General features: G+C 36.9%; 1 protein-coding gene across 1 annotated transcript in view; it reads right to left on the reverse strand.

Moving 5' to 3' along the window:
* Window positions 1-14,198: 14,198 nt before the first annotated feature.
* LOC129506967 (phospholipid scramblase 2-like) overlaps window positions 14,199-20,025 on the reverse strand; it is a 35,428-nt gene continuing 29,601 nt past the window's right edge. The window contains exons 6-7 of the mRNA XM_055321048.1: window positions 18,716-18,877; window positions 14,199-14,228 (exon numbers count right to left, since the gene is read on the reverse strand). Coding sequence (XP_055177023.1) covers window positions 14,199-14,228; window positions 18,716-18,877 — 192 coding nt within the window. The remainder of the gene's footprint in view (window positions 14,229-18,715; window positions 18,878-20,025) is intronic.

Here is a 20,025-nt window from a genome sequence, read left to right on the forward strand (position 1 = left end):
TTCATTCTTCTGCATGTGGATGTCCAATTTTCCCAGCACCATTTATTGAAGAGACTGTCTTTCTTCCAGTGGATTGTCTTTCCTCCTTTGTCGAATATTAGCTGACCATAAAGTTCAGGGTCCACTTCTGGGTTCTCTATTCTGTTCCATCGATCTATGTGTCTGTTTTTGTGCCAGTACCACACTGTCTTGATGACCACAGCTTTATAGTACAACCTGAAATCTGGCATTGTGATGCCCCCAGCTCTGGTTTTCTTTTTTAATATTCCCCTGGCTATTCGGGGTCTCTTCTGATTCCACACAAATCTTAAGATGATTTGTTCCAACTCTCTGATAGGGATTGCATTAAATGTGTAAATTGCCCTGGGTAACATTGACATTTTACAATATTAATTCTTCCAATCCATGAGCATGGAATGTTTTTCCATCTCTTTGTGTCTACCTCAATTTCTTTCATAAGTGTTCTGTAGTTTTTAGGGTATAGATACTTTATCTCTTTGGTTAGGCTTATTCCTAGGTATCTTATGCTTTTGGATGCAATTATAAATGGGATTGACTCCTTAATTTCTCTTTCTTCAGTCTCATTGTCAGTGTATAGAAATGCCATTGATTTCTGGGCATTTATTTTGTATCCTGCCACACTGTCAAATTGCTGGATGAGTTCTAGGAATCTTGGGGTTGAGTCTTTTGGGTTTTCTGTGTACAGTGTCATGTCATCTGCAAAGAGGGAGAGTTTGACTTCTTGGCCAGTTTGAATACCTTTTATTTCTTTTTGTTGCCTGATTGCTGAGGCTAGGACTTCTAATACTATGTTGAATAGCAGTGGTGAGAGTGGACATCCCTGTCTTGTTCCTGACCTTAGGGGAAAGGCTTCCAGTGTTTCCCCATTGAGAATGATATTTGCTGTGGGCTTTTCATAGATGGCTTTTAAGATGCTGAGGAATGTTCCCTCTATCTCTATCCTCTGAAGAGTTTTGATCAGGAATGGATGCTGTACTTTGTCAAATGCTTTCTCTGCATCTCTTGAGAGGATCATATGGTTCTTGTTTTTTTCTCTTGTTGATATGATCAATCACATTGATTGCTTTACGAGTATTGAACCAGCCTTGCATCCCGGGGATAAATCCCACTTGGTCATGGTGAATAATCTTCTTAATGTATTGTTGGATCCTATTGGCTAGTATCTTGTTGAGAATTTTTGCAACTGTGTTCATCAGGGATATTGGTCTATAATTCTCCTTTTTAGTGGGGTCTTTGTCTGGTTTTGGAATTAAGGTGATGCTGGCCTCATAGAATGAGTTTGGAAGTATTCCATCTCTTTCTGGTTTCCGAACAGCTTTAGTAGAATGGGTATGGTTTCTTCTTTAAACATTTGATAGAATTCCCCTGGGAAGCCATCTGGCCCTGGACTTTTGTGTCTTGGGAGGTTTTTGATGACTGCTTCAATTTCCTCCCTGGTTATCAGCCTGTTCAGGTTTTCTATTTCTTCCTGCTCCAGTTTTGGTAGTTTGTGGTTTTCCAGAAATGCGTCCATTTCTTCTAGATTGCCCAATTTATTGGCATAGAGCTGCTCATAATATGTTTTTAAAATCGTTTGTATTTCCTTGGTATTGGTGGTGATCTCTCCTTTCTCATTCATGATTTTATTAATTTGAGTCTTTTTTCTCTTCTTTTTAATAAGGCTGGCTAATGATTTATCTATCTTATTAATTTTTTCAAAGAACCAACTCCTGGTTTTGTTGATCTGTTCCACAGTCCTTCTGGTCTCTATTTCATTGAGTTCTGCTTGAATCTTTTTTAACTATCTTCTTCTGCTGGGTGAGGGTTTCATTTGCTGTTTCTTCTCCAGCTCCTTTAGGTGCAAGGTTAGCTTTTGTATTTGAGATCTTTCCAGTTTTTGGATGGATGCTTGTATTGCGATGTATTTTCCCCTCAGGACTGCTTCTGCTGTATCCCAAAGATTTTGAACAGTTGTATCTTCATTATCATTAGTTTCTATGATCTTTTTAATTCTTCTCTAATTTCCTGGTTGACCCTTTCATCTTTTAACAGGATGGTCCTTAACCTCCATATGTTTGAAATCCTTCCAAACTTCTTGTGGTTTAGTTCTAGTTTCAAAGCATTATGGTCTGAAAATATGCAGGGGACGATCCCAATCTTTTGTTATCGGTTAAGACCTGATTGGTGACCCAGTATATGGTCTATTCTGGAGAAAGTTCCATGTGCACTTGAGAAGAATGTGTATTCACTTGCGTTTGGATGTAAAGTTCTGTAAATATCTGTGAAATCCATCTGGTCCAGTGTATCATTTAAAGCTCTTGTTTCTTTGGAGATGTTGTGCTTAGAAGATCTATCGATTATAGAAAGCGCTGTGTTCAAATCTCCAAGTAAGTGTATTATTATCTAAGTATGTCTTAACTTTGGTTATTAATTGATTGATACACTTGGCAACTGCCACATTCAGGGCATAAATATTCATGATTGTTAGGTCCTTTTGTTGGATAGATCCTTTAAGTATGATACAGTGTCCCTCTTCATCTCTTACCACAGTCTTTGGAATAAACTTTAATTTATCTGATATGGGGATGGCTACCCCTGCTTTCTTTTGAGGACCATTTGAATGGTAAATGGTTCTCCAACCTTTTATTTTCAGGTTGTAGGTGTCCTTACATCTAAAATGAGTCTCTTGAAGACAGCAAATAGATGGGTTTGAAACCCTGTTCCTTTTGATGGGATCATTAAGCCCATTTACATTCAGAGTTACTATTGAAAGATATGAATTTAGTGTTCTCATGATACCTATTTAGTCCCCGTTTTTGTGGATTGTTTCCTTGGACTTCCTCTTTCTCTTACAGAGTCCCCCATAATATTTCTTGCAGAGCTGGTTTGGTGGTCACATATTCTTTCAGTTTCTGCCTATCTTGGAAGCTCTTTATCTCTCCTTCTATTCTGAATGAGAGCCTTGCAGGATAAAGTATTCTTGGCTGCAGGTTCTTCTCATTTAGGACCCTGAATATATCCTGCCAGCCCTTTCTGGCCTGCCAGGTCTCTGTGAAGAGGTCTGCTGTTAACCTAATGTTTCTCACCATATAAGTTAGGAATCTCTTGTCTCTTGCTGCTTTAAGGATCTTCTCTTTATCTTTGGAATTTGCAACTTTCAAGTTGAATGGTTTTTATTGATTTTAGGGGGGATCTCTCTGTCTCCTGGATCTGAATGCCTGTTTCCCTCCCCAAGTTAGGGAAGTTCTCAGCTATGATTTGTTCAAATACACTTTCTGGTCCTCTGTCCCTTTAGGTGCCCTCTGGAACCCCAATTAAACATAGATTTTTCCTTCTGAGGCTGTCATTTATTTCCCTTAACCTATCCTCATGGTATTTTAATTGTTTTCCTCTTTTTTCCTCAGATTCCTTCCTTGCCATCAACTTGTCTTCAATATCACTCACTGTTTCTTCCACCTCATTAAACCTCGTTAGGACCTCCAGTTTGGATTGCATCTCATTTAATTGATTTTTAATCTTGGCCTGATTAGATCTAAATTCTGCAGTCATGAAGTCTCTTGAATCCTTTACGCTTTTTTTCCAGAGCTGCCAGTAGCTTTATAATTGTGTTTCTGAATTGGCTTTCTGACATCGAACTGTAATCCAAATTCTGTAACTCTGTGGCCGAGAGTACGGTTTCTGATTCTTTCTTTTGTGGTGAGTTCTTCTTTCTAGTCATTTTACTCGGTGCAGAGTGGCTAAAAACAAGTTGTACTGGAAAAAGGAGAAAAAGAGAGAGAGAGCAAAAAGGGGAGGGGGGACGAATGGAAAACAGAAAACAAGGAAGGGTATCCTCTGATTCTATATACTGTAAGTCCCTAGACTTCTCCTGGAACTTTTCAGTGCTGCTTGGTCAAGAACTTGCTCTTCCCCTGTCCTTCTAGCTCATCTTCTGAGGGAGGGGTCTGCTGTGCTGATTCTCAGGTGTGTGCACCTGGGGGAGCTGCCCAGCCCCCTGCCAGGTGTACAGCTCAGTGGGAGCTGTTTATCCTGTGAGGCCCCTGCTCAGTCCCAGGTACAAGGTGACGCCAGGCAGAACAATGACAGTGGCGGGGGTCAGCTCTCCAGCCCTGGAGTCAGCTCCCACAGTAACTACCGCAGCTTCCAGTGTGCAGGGGCCTGGATGCTCCCAGGGCGGGGGGTGCCGATCTGCACAGCTCAGGGGTGCCCCAGGGCAGGAGCGTCCTTGCTACCCTCTGTCCTCCCGGCTCCGCCTGTTCTGGGGGAGCCCCGGATCTTGGGCTGTGGCCCCAAATCCTGTAAATTTGGATTACAGTTCGATGTCAGAAAGCTAATTCAGAAGCACAATTATAAAGCTACTGGCAGCTCTGGAAAAAAAGCGTAAAGGATTCAAGAGACTTCATGACTGCAGAGTTTAGATCTAATCAGGCCAAGATTAAAAATCAATTAAATGAGATGCAATCCAAACTGGAGGGGCCTGTGCCGGGACCTGCGCCTCCCGAGCTGCTCCTGGGGCCGTGCAGCCCCCTCCCCGTGGAGCTGCCGCCTGAGCTGCTCCCGGGCCCAGCCGGGCACGCTGCAGCCCTTTAGGGAGCTCAGCTGCGGGGTGTGGCGCTTCCCCCACCTCCTGTTCGTGCCCCCGGGAGCCTGAGGGCACCCCTGCCCCTCCTGGGCTCTTGCCCCAGCTCCCTGCCAGCGCCTCCCCCCCCCCCCCCGGGAAGGTTGGTGAAGCTCCTGCTTCTCCGAAGGTGGGGGGTGGCCTCTTGTCCTAGGGGCTCTCACCTCCCGACTCAGCCCAGCTCCTCCTGGGGCCCCTCCCCCTTGGATGCTTTTCTATTTCTTTATTTTTTTCCGTCTTCCTACCTTGATAGAAGTGTGAACTCTTCTCTCTGTAGCATTCCAGCTGTTCTCTCTTTAAATCTCAGGCCGAATTTGTAGGTGTTCAGGATGATTTGAAAGTTCTCTAGGTAAGTTGGTGGGGCCAGGTGACTTGGGGACCCTACTCTTCCGCGCTCTTGCCCCCCTCACTTCTCTTTGTGTTCCTATAGCGCTTCATATAAATCTCATGAATTGCTTTTATCACCTGTTAGAGTTCTTTTGGCTTAAATGTGTTTGTCCTTTACTAGGCTTCTTAGTGTTGGAATACAGTCTTGTTCATCTTTTTTATTTTTGGACCCTCAAAATTTAGTCAAATTTTGATGGATTATTTGATGTGATGAAAAGCCAAATTTCCTTCATAGTCCTATTTTGGCAATTGTATGTCTTAATCACATAATCTCAACTATGCATTTTTTAGATGAGGGGAAACTTCCCCAGACTAAAAGTTAATGAATTCCCCAATTGGATACATAAGTGCTTCATTACCTAAAAGCCATGTTTCCAATTAATTTCCACCTCTGGCTTTTATTTTCCCAGTGTGATTCAGCTAATGTTTTAGCTAAAGAGAGAGTGAGCCACTGATTAGACTAGTGTCCTAGCATAAGACAAAGTGAATCATTATTAACATAAATCTTTCTCCAAAAGCATTTGACAAAATCCGCTGCCAATTATTTAGCCAACAGATGTACTTGTCAGGTAGTAGGCTTATAAAGTTTCTTTTTTACTTTTTCTTCATTTGATTTTCTTTTTCCTGGAATATGGCAATATGGTATTTATATACTAAATATGAGCTTCTTTTCAAAGACACAGTGCAACTGAGGATATGCTTTTTGTAGAAAAGAGCATTTTTTTACATTAAGAAAAAGGAAAAATATATATTTCAGGAGTCATAAGATCAAATGAATTACTCAAAACCTTGTTATCACTAACAAAACTTTAAGGCAGACCTAGAAATACCAATATTATACCAATTACTTTAGAGTATTACTTTAGAGTATAAAGCATGATGGAACAATTCCCAACTTATTATTTTTTTAGGTCAGAACAATGGTATGTGGGAGCCAGCTTGCATAGGCTAAAAAGAGACAATTGTGAGCATCTCTTCCCATCTCTGCATTCAGTGACATTATATTGATAGATTGATATCAGCTGTTGTGGGAATATGTTCACCAAGGTAATCTTCAATCACTGTAAACTAAGGCCTTTTATTTCCCTGGAAAGCCGATGATTTGACATCTATCAGCAGAACACTGCTGATTCTTTTTTTTTTTAATTTTTATTTATTTATGATAGTTACAGAGAGAGAGAGAGAGAGAGGCAGAGACACAGGCAGAGGGAGAAGCAGGCTCCATGCACCGGGAGCCCGACGTGGGATTCGATCCCGGGTCTCCAGGATCGCGCCCTGGGCCAAAGGCAGGCGTCAAACCGCTGCGCCACCCAGGGATCCCAACACTGCTGATTCTGATCTTGATTCTATAACAGGAGTATTACAAAAGAAAAAGACTAAAATCACTCATGAACATAGACGTAAATATCTTTAACAGAATATCAACTCAGCAAATGCAACTCAGCAAAAACAAACAAAATGTTAGATTGATGTCATCCAAAATCAATAATGCGGTTTCATAGCCTATCAGAATAAGGAAAAAAAAAACATATTATCTTATCACCAGATGCATAAAAGTCATAAAATTAAATTTAAGTTGGTAAAAATCTCTGCGATATAGAAATAGAGTTAAACTTTCTCAATCTGGCTAAGAGCAGCTACCAAAAACCTAGAACTTACAACATATATGAATGAAATATCAAAAAACATTTCCCTTAGAGAAAGTTGGGAACAAAGCAAAGATGTCTTCTGCTGGTGAATGTCTGGTGAATACTTTTATTCACATAATATTGGGAGGCCTATCTAATTCAAAAAAGCAAGAAAAATAAAAGCAAATCCATAAAGATTTGGAACTGTGAAGTATAATTATTTTTGTTTGGCAGTGACAATTATGTGTATAAAAAGCTCAAAAGACCCTACAAAGAAACTATTTGAACTAATAAGCAAATTTAGTAAGGTGATAGTGTGCAAATCAACGTGAACAAAATGATATATATTTCCATATACTAGAAACAAAAATTGGAAAATATAATTTAAAAGATGTCATGTGTGACAGTACCAAAATATCAAATATCTTATAAAACAAGGTAACGATAAAAGAGTCAAATCTCTATTCTGGTAACTATAAAACCTACTTGAAAAATTAAAGACCTACGTAAAAGAGAAATATATCATGTTTTCAGATTGGATGTTTTAATATTGTTAAAGTATGATTTCTCCTCAAATTGATCTGTAGATTCAATGAAATTCCAAACAAAAATCCCATCAAGTTATTTGTGTTTGTTTTTGTGGAAAATGCAAAGTAGACAGAAACCTCTAAGTCTTCAGCTATGTTTGGCATTTTAGACTTTTCACATATTATTCATTAATACATTAAAATTTAATTAAAAAATACTCCACATGCTCCCAGTCTTCCTGCTCTGCAACAGCTATAGAGTCCAGAAGAAGACAGCCTGAGATGTAAACTTGAGGAATGTTGGCATTTAAGGGATATGCACAGGAGGAAATCTAAGAAACTGAGAATGAGTGAGAAGTGGGGAATCCACCCCAGTGATTGGGTTGTCTGGAAACCAATGAAAAGGAAGAGTCAGCACCAAATGCCCAGAGAAGTCAAGTAAGGGAAGGTCTAGAAATATCTTTTGCTAAAAACAAGAGAATGGAGAAAATGCAGGAGAAATCACTGTGAACTGGATGGTAAATAGGAGATGAGGAAGTGGAGAGAGAGAGAGAAAATTCAAGTCTATATATGAAAGAACAAGAATTTTAGAGGTAGATACATGACTGAGGGGAATTTGAGGAGAATAAGAAAATTCTATTTAAATACTGATAAGAAAAATATTTTTGAGAGTAGTTCCTAAACTTGACTGCACACGAGAATCACCTGGAGAGCTTTTCAGAATTCCGTGAGTATGTGGGGGCAAAAAAGGCACACGGGAAATTTCTATGCTGTGAACCTAAAATTACTCTTTAAAAAAATCTGTTAAAAAATCCAGTGCCCAGCCTGTATTTTAGATGAATGAGATAAATCACTGGGGTTGGGTCCAAAGCATCAGTTTTTTTTTTTTTTTTTAAGCTTCCAGGTGATTTCAATGTGTAGATAAGTCTGAGGGCCATTGCACTATTATAGTGCTTCTCATACCTTAGTGACAAAATTACCTGAGAATTTGTTAAAACAGAGGTCTAGAGTGGGACCCATGAATTTATCTTTTTAAAAGACTCCCAGATTGTGTTAATGTTGCCATTCAAAGACCGCACTTTGAGTAACAGTCTGCTCTAGGGAGGATGATTGAAGATAAGAGAGAGAAAGGAGTAATTAAGTGGGCAAGATGCTTTGGGAGGGTGAAAGCATCTGGAGCACTGGTAGTTTGGTTGCCTTTTTGATGGGAAGAGAGGTACGTGCCTCTTCTTTTGTGACAAGGAGAAAAAAAGAAAGTATGAACATGAATTTAAATAAATTTGTTGATGGATTAGTGGGAAGTTAAGGAAGGTCTGCTTTGATGATTCAAGCATTTTAGGCTAGTACTAGTGGTATAGAATGGTCACATTTCCCTGACAGGTACATAGTCATGCAGTGACCATCTACAGCAATTTCTGATGGGTCAAAATTAAGTTCTGGACAACATCTAGGCTACATTGATGTATGTAATCAGGACATATTAGCTCAAGAAGTATGTACAAGTGTAACCATTTTAACTCTGGCATTTGTTTTTCACATAGAAACCATGAAAGCAGTGCTATACTACCAATGTGTCCAATATCTGCACAAAAATGCTTAGACAAATGACGGTCATTCAATAGCTTTTGGTTATAAACCTATGGAATCCATGCAAGCCCAAACAAATCCAAACCCCAAACTTCTCTAGTCATCTTGTAGTTTGAATACTAATAATTGTCCAAAATTATCCTGTAAAATTTGCTTGTGGAACAGATGCCAACTGATCCAATTACATTGCTAGGAATGATGATTCCTACATGATGGTTGTGAGACAGTTCTGAGAACACATTCAATGATGGAAAGGGCCAGGAAAGTTGGCATCTCACATGCATATTCAAAGGCAATAAATACTGAACTTCTTGGTAGAGGTGGGAAAGTTTCCAGTGCTGGTTCCTGTGAGCTGACATAATTGTTATGATTTTATTAAATCAATGATGCATTCTATAGGACATACCTGAAGAGCTCCAACCATGATGTTTAAAGATAGGGCCATTCGGATGATTACAGTGGTCCTCTAAAATGGACAATAGGCCTTCATGATCTGCTCAAATTGGTCCCTTCAGCAATTCAGAATTCTAGCTGAAATTTATTCTACTGAAAAAGTTCTTAAAGCTCCCCTCAGCAGTATCAGTAGTTTCACCCGGGAACTTAGAAATCCAAATTATTACCAAGACTTACAGAATCAGATACTTTGTGGCTGGGGTGCAGTGGTCTGAGTTATAATAATCCCTCCAGATGATTTTGATGCATGCTAAAGTTTGAGGACCACTATTGTAGTGGATGGCCAGAAGCATAATAGCCAGGAGCACTGGGGTTTCCCAAAAATGGCAGCACTCATCTGTAGTGATTATTTTGGTAGATGACTTAGAAAATATTTTCTGGTATAATCTACTTTTCTCAGAAAGTGATAGGGTGTCATATCCACATGCATAGTTGGTGAGACTAACAGGTAATATATTTTTATACACAATAACATCTTATTTTGAAGTACATGTTTAAATTCCTGTCAGCTTGTTCTAAAACTCTTTTGGATTGGTTCTGTAAGGCAATTAAAAATCTCATTTGCTCCCTATCAGATGTATTCACTGGCTGATAATTTTGTGAGCATATGTGGATCCCAGATATTCACAAACTCAGTAATTGAAAAAAAAAATGAGGCACCCAGTTAATGCTGCTTCTCGGCAGCTTCACATTCAGAAAACAAATACAACAACAAACCACTCCAGTTCATGTAGCTGTTACCTTCAATAACTGATAGAAATAAAATACTCTTTAGGGTATCAATAACAATAATACTTAACTCAAATACATCTAGCTCAGTAGCTTCCTACCAAGTGTGAGCAGGATATCACTACTCTCCCAGTCAGTTCTCATAATGTCATCAACTCACACCAGACAGTATACCCTAGAGGTACTCTGTGTATTTTCAAAATGCAATTTATCCCTGTTAGTTTCCCCATTGAATGCTCTTCTCTGATTCTTGTGCCCTTGCCTTCATTTCTATCTCTAAAATCATCTGAAAGAACCTCAACTATACCATGACCTTTTATGGGAATGTTGATGTTCATACCAAAGACACTGGGTGTTGGTGCTGTCAGAACTCCCAATCCTCAGGGTGCTAGAAGAGCATCATATCATCTATAAAAATAGAGCTGCACTTTGTCCCTGAAACCATTTTACCTGTGTCAAAATGCCCATGTGGTGTCTTCTTAGCTTCTGACCCCCCATGCCCAAAGCATAAAGGAGAAAAAACTAGAAAGAGATACTATAGCTTATACTTAATCTTCTTCTTTCTCTTATAACTGTTTAATTGCATGAGATGCATTTGTTAAGTTGTGAGCGGAAAACAAGTTTATTTTTTCCAACATATCCTACCTAAATAGTTTAGAACCTTGTACTGGAATGGAACATATCCTATCTAAATAGTTTAGACTTGCATTGGAATCTTAATATTTTGTGCTTAGACTTTGGAAGCCTGACCAAAACAAAAGCAGAAATATTCACTTTTAACATCCTCTTAACAACTCTAAGAAAGTGCAAAAAAAAATATGTTTATATCTCTATAAACAGAGTCAAACAAACATGATATCAGTTTGTGAATAGTGTATTAATATTCTTCATATACTAATGTTACATTGTGGATATGTGACTATATGAGCTATCAACATTTGATTAAATGTATCGTAATAGTGCTAATATACTAAGCATTTAGTATGTACCATGCATTGTGCTAAAATTCCCTAATTTTATGTTCCAAACTGTGTTTTAAGCAGGTACTTTTAACATACAGGTAGTTTTACCACATATAAAGTTTAGAGGGGCTGAGTACCTTGCCCCAGTGATGTCAAAGCCTAATCCAATCAGACCTGGATGGAGAGAGAAAAGTAGGTGTGTCTTCCAGGGGCTGTAGACAGATAAGTTTCACAGAAGGAACTGTGGATGAGACAGAGAATTTGTAATTGAAATTGCTCCACAAAATTTGGGAGTGAAAAATCATGTTAATTTTCTTCTTTAAATTAACTTGGTTCCAAGTCTTTCCTCACCAGTGTGGTAAGAGATTCAGCATTATGTGCCTTTTTTTTTTTTTTTTAACCTGAGGATGTGTGGGCCATTCGCCTACTAAAAGTTTGTTAAGACTCCTGGAGAATGTAACAAAGTATGGAAAATTAGGGGTGGGGGAAGGGTGGTATCTGGGTAGCTGAGTCTATTAAGAGGCTGCTTTTGCCTCAGGTCATGATCCTTGGGTCCTGGGATTCAGCCCTGGGTCAGTCTCAGGCTCAGCTCATGCGCTGTCTCTCTCTCTCTCTCTCTCTCTCTCTCCCTAATAAATAAAATCTTAAAAAAAGAAAAGAAAAGAAAACTGAAGAAGTTCATAGGTTAAGAACCTGTAGTCCTCTGGAAGGCAGGAGAATATGGTGTTTTATATGTTAATCTCTTTTACACAGATGTTACCCAATGTACATCTTTAGGAGTACACATGGGTCTATTTACCTCTGCATCACTGAAGGGCAGTCAGTACATGACTCTCAAGATGAGCCACTGCTGACTTGTTCAAATTTTTTATTCCATCTTTCTAGAATGATCTACTCAACATCCATTCTAAGCATGAGCTTTTGTGAATGAAAACCTGCTATTTTCTTCTGCAGCGGAGATCTCTATTACTAGGATAGGATTTATCCATAACATAAAATGGCAAGCCCTTGTGACAAGGGCTGTTCTATTCAGACACTTTTGTAAGGAAGAAAAGTCACCTTTGAATGGAAATAGGCCTCATATTTTATTACATTTCACTGAGTCTTTATCTCTTTTGCTTCCCTTAGGACAGTATCTGTGTAGTTCTGGTGTAGGATGGCCTGTTCTTTGGAACTTGGCTGTCATTGAAACCAGCCATATCTAAAAGGCATCATAAATAGTGATTACTTAATTACACAATGAGATAGAATTGAAAAATAAGATCACATGTGAAAAGCTGTTTCATAGGTAACACTGCCTTAGTATAGGGTGTTAGATACTATGAACTGAGTGGCATATGAGCAACAGAGATGTATATCTCACAGTTCTGAAGGCTGGCGAGTCTAAGAGAAAGGTTCAGTGCTTGGTGAGGAAGTGCATGAATCACTTCCTCATTCATACTTGGCTGTTTTCTTGCAATAATTTTACACTGTGAAAGGACCAGGTAGCTCTCTGGTGCCTCTTGTGAAAGGGTGCCAGTGCCCTTCATGAGAGCTCTACTCTCATGACCTAATCACTTCCCAAAGGCCACCTTCAAATACTGTTGTCACACTGGGTATTAGGTTTCAATATATGAGTTTTGGGGGACACAAACAGTTAATAGCAAACATAAATCAAGAAAAATCACCTCTCAAATAATGTGGAAGATTGTAAAGAAACGTCCACAGCACCTTCCATTAAGGAGTGAAATTTCTTTCAACATCCTTTGAATGTGGATTTAGCTGTGTGTCTTAAATTAACCAATGGGATGCTAACAACCTCATTACAATGAGAGGCTTGGAAAGTGCTTGTGCATAAGAATGTGTTCTCTGGCTACTTTTGAAACTCATCCATCATTTAAAGAAGTTAGACTAGCCATGAATAAGACACAGAGGCCTCTCTTAAAAAGAAAAGTAGATGTGGTTTTTTCCAGTGAAATGGATGGGATCTTATATGTGAAAAGCCACACAATTTTTAGGAGAGTAGGGCAAGTATAGTCTAGAAGAGATTGAGACTGTTTAAAATGAAAAGACACTTCTGTCTCCAACTTTCTGTAGGTAGGCAAAAGGCTGCAAATTCTACTCAGTTAAAAACATAGCCATTTGGGATGGCTGGCTGGGTGGCTCAGTGGTTAAGTGCCTGTATTCAGCCCACGGTGTGATCCTGGAGTTCTGGGATTGAGTCCCACATCAGACTCCCTGGATGGAGCCTGCTTCTCCCTCTGCCTGTGTCTCTGCCTCTCTCTCTGTCTCTCATGAATAAATAAATAAAATTTAAAAACAAACAAAAAACCATGGCCATTTCATTTGGAAAAAAATGTCTCAGAAGACAGAGCCAAAATCCCAGAGGACACAGCCTTGGAGAACAATGAACTAGAAATTAGAAAGCTACTGTCCAAAGGGCAGAATGTTCTGTCTCTACAGTAAGGGGAACTGGCAACTCATGTCCATTTGAATGCTAAAGTTGGTTTTGACCAGTGACTGCTATGAATAAGAATTCCATTTTTTTATTGTGGCTATTTGATCTTGGCTCACTATTGAATGGTAGGTGTATCTTTTTAGTTTTAAGTCTTTGAATCAAGAGGAGCTGATGCATATACCTCATCTAGATTCACAGAAGATGCAGATCATGTGATACTGGACTTAAGTCTGATGCCATAATTGAAAGAGACCTTTGGGAGTCCCAAGAGGATATTTGGCATGTGGAGAGGATGAAATAATTGTGACACTTACTATTGGTCACATTAATTGTGACATTATACAATGTTCAATTGGGAGGAGATTTGAAAAAGGCCATAGTATTTTGCAGTGATGCCCATAAAGAAGTTGAGTCTATTTTTCCATTATTGAATCTGGACTTGGCTATGTGACTTGCTTTGGCCAGTGGGACATTAGTGATTATAACTGAACCATAGGCTTGAAATGAACACTTAAGTTTGTTTTCTTGATGCTTTGTAACATAGTTTATGTGTAGAAGCTTTGGCTAGCCTCCTAGATGATGAAAAATATGTGACTTGTTGCTCCTATCGCCTCTGACAACAGGTAGGCCATCTGGGATGATACAGTTCCCAGCCAATCTGTTAACTGACTGCACATGGAAGAGTATGATCCGGGTCTTAACCTGGAGAACTGTACAGCGGAATCCCAGGATAAATACAATATTACTTTAAGTTCCTAAATTTTGGTGTGGTTTATTCAGAAAAAATTATACAAATAATTTTAGTGAAATAAAACTTCATTTAAATATTCTCAGTGAACGTTGTTTAATTTTGCTGAAAGCTGATGAAACTCATGACCAGAGTTCAAAGTACATGTAGTCCTAGAATAAAAATGAAAAAATAAATGTAATTAGGTTGGTTTAATAGTAGATCTAAGACATGAGAATGATTTTGGGGTCCTGTATTATAATAACATGTTTATAAAACATATTAAAGCAGAATGCTGAAGATCAGACCTATGAGGAACCCCATAGGTTGTGTGTGACTACTTTCAAACACACTAAAATAAAAAATTTGAATATAAAGGCCCTTAGAGAACACCAGCTAATTCTACTTCATTTTATTTATATATTTTTCATCATATATACTCAATATAAAAAAGTGTAAGAATAGAGAAGGGAAAAAGTTATATTTTCAATCCACATAGAATCTACCATTAATAATTTGACTCACATTCTTTCTAGACACACACAATTAGTATTATAATATGGTTATATCCTAATCTTTTCACTGCATAATATATCGTAAGTATTCATGCCATTAAAGCTCATTTATTGGGCAGCCTGGGTGGCTCAGCGGTTTAGCGCCGCCTTCAGCCCAGGGCCTGATCCTGGAGACCTGGGATCGAGTCCCACATCGGGCTCCCTGCAGGGAGCCTGCTTCTCCCTCCGCCTGTGTCTCTGCCTCTCTCTCTGTGTGTCTCCCATGAATAAATAAATAAAATCTTAAAAAAAAAAACTCATTTTTTGTAATATATAGTTTGAGTCTTTAATGTTCTGTTTTAGAACTATGTCCTAAAGTGTTTAATCTCATACTTCAAATTTTAGGTTGTTTTAGCTTTTTAAAATTTATTAGAGTGATATTTGCTACATAGAGTATACATTGCTATTTACTAGGGTAAACCTAATTATATGTCTGCATCTGTATCAGTTTTTCAGAAGAAAGTAATGCATCTGAAATAATATGAACATTAAAAACTTTAATGGATATTTTCAGTTTGTTCCCCCCAAATTGTACCTGTACCTCATGTCTGTCTGATTTCCTAAACTCTCATGAGCATTGTGAGTTTGTCATTGGAAAAATGAAAAGGGATATTCCATTTTTTTTCTTTTTTTCTTCTCTTCATATGTTTTTGAAAATGTTTTCTTATGGTTATGGGTTATTTGTATTCCCTCTTTTGTGGATGTATGAATTACTTTTTTTATATTCATTTTACATTTTGGGAATTTGATATTTTTCTTCTCACTTAAATAACATTTATATTAGTACAAGGATATTATTCCTTGGCCAAATCTGAAGCATATATTTCCTTACTTTTATTGTTTACTATTGAATATTTAATATTATAGTTTTTTTAAGGTACAAGAAGTTTAAAATATTCTAATTTAGTAGCCTATTACTTTGTGATTTACTTTAAAAGTTCTTCTTCATCTAGAGACTAGGGGTGGATGCTGTGTTTTCATTTCTCTTTGCTTAATAATTCAGTATCTCCTTCCTTATACTTCCTTTGGGTTTATTCTGTTCTTTTACTAACTTTCTAGAGATAAATATTTTGCTTATTAATTTTCCACTTTTCTTCTTTTCATCAGTATTTATAGTTATACATTGATGTTTAACTTTACTTGCATTCCAAAAGCTTTGATATATTTTAGTTATTACGCAATTACATATATTTTAAAATTTTATTGTGTACTTTTTATCCCTGAATTATATATCCATTTCCACATATACAAAATATTTAAAAATAATTATCCTTATCAATTTCTAATATAACGTTATTTGCCCTGATACCAAGGTCCAAGTGATACCAATTCCTGATATTCATTGAGACTTGTTTCTTGGATTGATTATTGGAATAGGTCTCGTAAAAACCTTTGTTTGAGAACAACTTATATTATCTACTTGTTTAATGCAATGTTCCACATGCATCCATTAAATCAAGCTTGTTAACTCTTTTGTTCAAATTTTGAATAATTTTACTAAGGTTCTGTCTCCTACAGCAGGAAAAAAATTGAAAGGGGCGCATAAATTTCCCACTATGATAATGAGTTTACCACTTTCTAACTATGTAACATTTTTCTCTGTATTTTTAGGTTGATCTTAGGTATGCACAAGTCAAGAATTACTATTTTCTTTTGTATAGAATTTTTTGAAGATTTTATTTATTTATTCATGAGAGATACAGAGAGGGAGAGAGGCAGAGACACAGGCAGAAGGAGAAGCAGGCTCCATGCAGGGATCCCGACCTGGGACTTGATGCTGGGTCTCCAGGATCACACCCTGGACTGAAGGCGGTGCTAAACCGCTGAGCCACCTGGGCTGCCCCTGAATAGAATTTTTATCATCATGTAGTTACCTTCTCTATCTCTGTCCCTACTAATTTTTTTTTTTACTTAAAATTGATTTTTTTTTGGTATCAACTTAGCTTTACTAGCTTTTATTGTTAGTATTTTTCTGTTATACTTTTACCAATCTTTTCTTTCTTTCGAGTTTTTGTCATTATTTTGGATTTATTTCCTATTAAGAGCCTATAGGTAATTTAAAAATCTAATTTAACAATTTTTTTTAACTTGCAAGTTTTTCTCATTTACATTTATTGTGGTTATTGTAAAGTCCTCTTGATACCTCTTGATACAACTGAATTGATATTTTCTACTATTTTATTTTTTTAAGGTTTATTTATTTGAGAGAGAGAGAGAGAATGCTAGTGGGGGGAGGGGCAGAGGGAGAAAATCTCAAGCAAACTGCTAAGTGCAGGGCCTGATGTAAGGCTCAATCTCACGATCCATGAGATCATCACCTAAGCTGAAACCAAATCAGTTGGATGCTCAACTGATTGAACTACCCAGGGATTCTTTCTACCATTTTAATTTTCTATTTCTATTTGCCTCACTTCCTCTGATTTTTTTTTCTCCTTTTTGTTTATGTGATGTTTGTCTTTTATTCCCATTTTTCCTCTGTATTAGTTTGAAATTTACAGTCTTTTTGTTATTTCAGTTGTTATCTATGACATTTTAACATGCACATTAAACTTAACTCATCTCCTGAACAATACAAAGACCTTAGAATATTTTAATTCTAATAAGTTTCTTATAACTGATAAACTTTTATTAGCTAATATTTTTGTTTTTGCTTTTTTGACTTTACAAATTAGACATTTACTATTATTTTATTTTTTTAGAATGTGTTTACATTCACAAATATGGTTAGCATTTTATTTCAGATATTTATTTCATAATATCATTGATATTATTGAATCTCAAATGATCCTTCTCAGACCATGTTCCTTCTTCCTGAAGGGTTATAAACACTTAATAACAATCTATGTACTGTAAAAGTGTGAGTTTCTTAAAATGCAAATTTGTTTATTATTATCTTTAAGGTATAGTCTTGAAGAAAATAGAATTCATGAGTTAAGATTATTTTTTAATAAGTATTTTGAAGGATTTAACTATCTTGTTTTCTGGCTTCCACTGTTTCTATTGAGAAATCAATTGTCAGTCTCATTACTTGTGTGTGATCTGTCTTTTCCCTTTCTGGTTACTTATGTTCCTTTTCTATTCTGTTTCACTCTGATTTATATAGATGTTAATTTTTATTACATTACTTAGGGTACTTGTCCTTTACCATCACTGAATTCATATTTCTTGGCTCTGAAATTTTTTTTAGCAGTTATCTGTTCTCTATCCTATCATATTGGAACTCTTGATTTTCATATTGTTTTGTCTGTCTCTACTATGTTATGAATCATTTTTTTTCAATTGTAGCTCTTCGTTTACTTTTTCTTCAGCTATTTCCAATCTACTATTTAATCTGTTTATTTTTGTTTCTCCAAATTTTTAATACTATATACAAGACAGTGTTTGACCTAGCCCTGCATATATCTATTACCATTTTCTGTAATTTAATAATATTTACAGATTGAGGGATCCCTGGGTGGCGCAGCGGTTTGGCGCCTGCCTTTGGCCCAGGGCGCGATCCTGGAGACCCAGGATCGAATCCCACCACATCGGGCTCCCGGTGCATGGAGCCTGCTTCTCCATCTGCCTATGTCTCTGCCTCTCTCTCTTTCTCTTTCTGTGACTATCATAAATAAATAAAAATTTAAAAAAAATTAAAAAAAATATTTACAGAATGAAAGTAATTCTTATGTTCATTTTTTCCCCTAAAACCCAATTATAATCAAGAGTAATATTTTCCTTTTCACAATGTCTACATATCCATAGTTTCCAAATTAATGATGATTATTTTTTAAGTGAAATGTGCAAAAAAAAACTTATAACATTTTAAATTGTAGGAAATAACAGTAGGTTACAATGAACAAACCATTTTTTTTTTCAGCAATTTAGTCTTGTTTTTCATCAAGGAAAAAGATTTCAACTTTAGTGATCACATTTACAGGACACTCTAGTTTTTACATCCTTTGCAATGTGAACACTGAATCTGTGATATCTTGGGGGCTTAGAACTAGACCCAAAAAGCACAATTTGCAGTCAATGTAGATGATTTTAGGAAAAATATCAGCAAAGGTTCAATGGCAATCTCAGAAAATGCCATTTTATGCTAACTAGAATAAAAACAGACTCACAATGAGGAAACTTGCTCCAAGCATCAGTGCTTTTATCTTAACATCAAGATCAAGTGGAAACTGGATTCCAAATTTATCAGCATTGGTAGATAGTTCCCTAGTAAATCCAGCCCATGTATTTGAAATCTTACCAATAACTATTTCTTCATCCAGAGACAATAACTAAAAGAAAAAAATAATAACCTTAGAGAAAAATCTCTGAAATAAAAATAGGTATTCCTATATCAATTTTAGTAATTAAATATGACACATATGAGTTATAATCATGCTGATTATATCCTGCAATAAATTGTGCAATATGGGCACATAATAGCTTGGAAAAACACCTATAGACAATATCTACTTGAAAGGAGATTTTCAAATTGATGGTATACAACTGATTATTCAGTTCACCCTTGAATAACACAGGGGTTAGGAGTGCTGACAGCCCTGGGCAGTTGAAAATCTGTGTAAAGCTGTTGATTCCCCCCAAACTTAACCACTAATAGCACGCTGTTGACCAGAATGTCTTACTGATAACATAGTCAGTTAATAGATATATGTTATATGTGTTCTGTACTATATTCTTACAATAAAGTAAGCTAGAGAAAAGAAAATGTTATTAAGAAAATCACAAGGAAGAGAAAATATCTTTATAGTGCTGTATATATACTTATTGGAAAAAAATCTGCATGTAAGTTGATCTGTGTAGTTCAAACTTGTTCAAAGGTCAACTGTATATTACATATATGGTATTTTATATATGATAACATATAAATTATAATATATATGCTTAATAAATATAATTTGCTTAAATTTGACCTGAAAATCAACTTAATTACAAATGAAAACCACTAGCTTTTCAGCTCTTTTACACAGTAAACTCTTTCTTAAGAAATTTTCATTTTCTCCCTACTCATCTAAATTCCCTTACTAACTAATATTTAGTTATTTACTTCTCTTACTAACATATTTATTTCTCAACATAGGAGATACCCATGTAGGTAGAAGACACAAACCTGTGATAAATCCTACCACTTGTCTGGTAATAAATGCCATGAGGGTAAAGTTAGGTGATATAATGGAATACAGTAGGGAGATAATAGACCAAAAGAAACAGGTGGAATGATTTTAGAGGAAACCTCTTGGGCAAAGCACTATTTAAGCTGGGACTTAGAGGATCAGTAGGAATTAGTGGCCACAGGAGTAGGGAGAGTGACAGCATCCTAGAGAGAGTCAGCAACATGTGAAAAGACCCTGAGTTGGGAGGAACATAGCTGGAACAAAGTGAGGGAAGGAGCTAGTGGCATAAAATGAGTGAGAAGAGAGAG

This window comes from Nyctereutes procyonoides, unplaced genomic scaffold (genome assembly GCF_905146905.1).
Source record: "Nyctereutes procyonoides isolate TBG_1078 unplaced genomic scaffold, NYPRO_anot_genome, whole genome shotgun sequence".
NCBI lineage: Eukaryota > Metazoa > Chordata > Mammalia > Carnivora > Canidae > Nyctereutes > Nyctereutes procyonoides.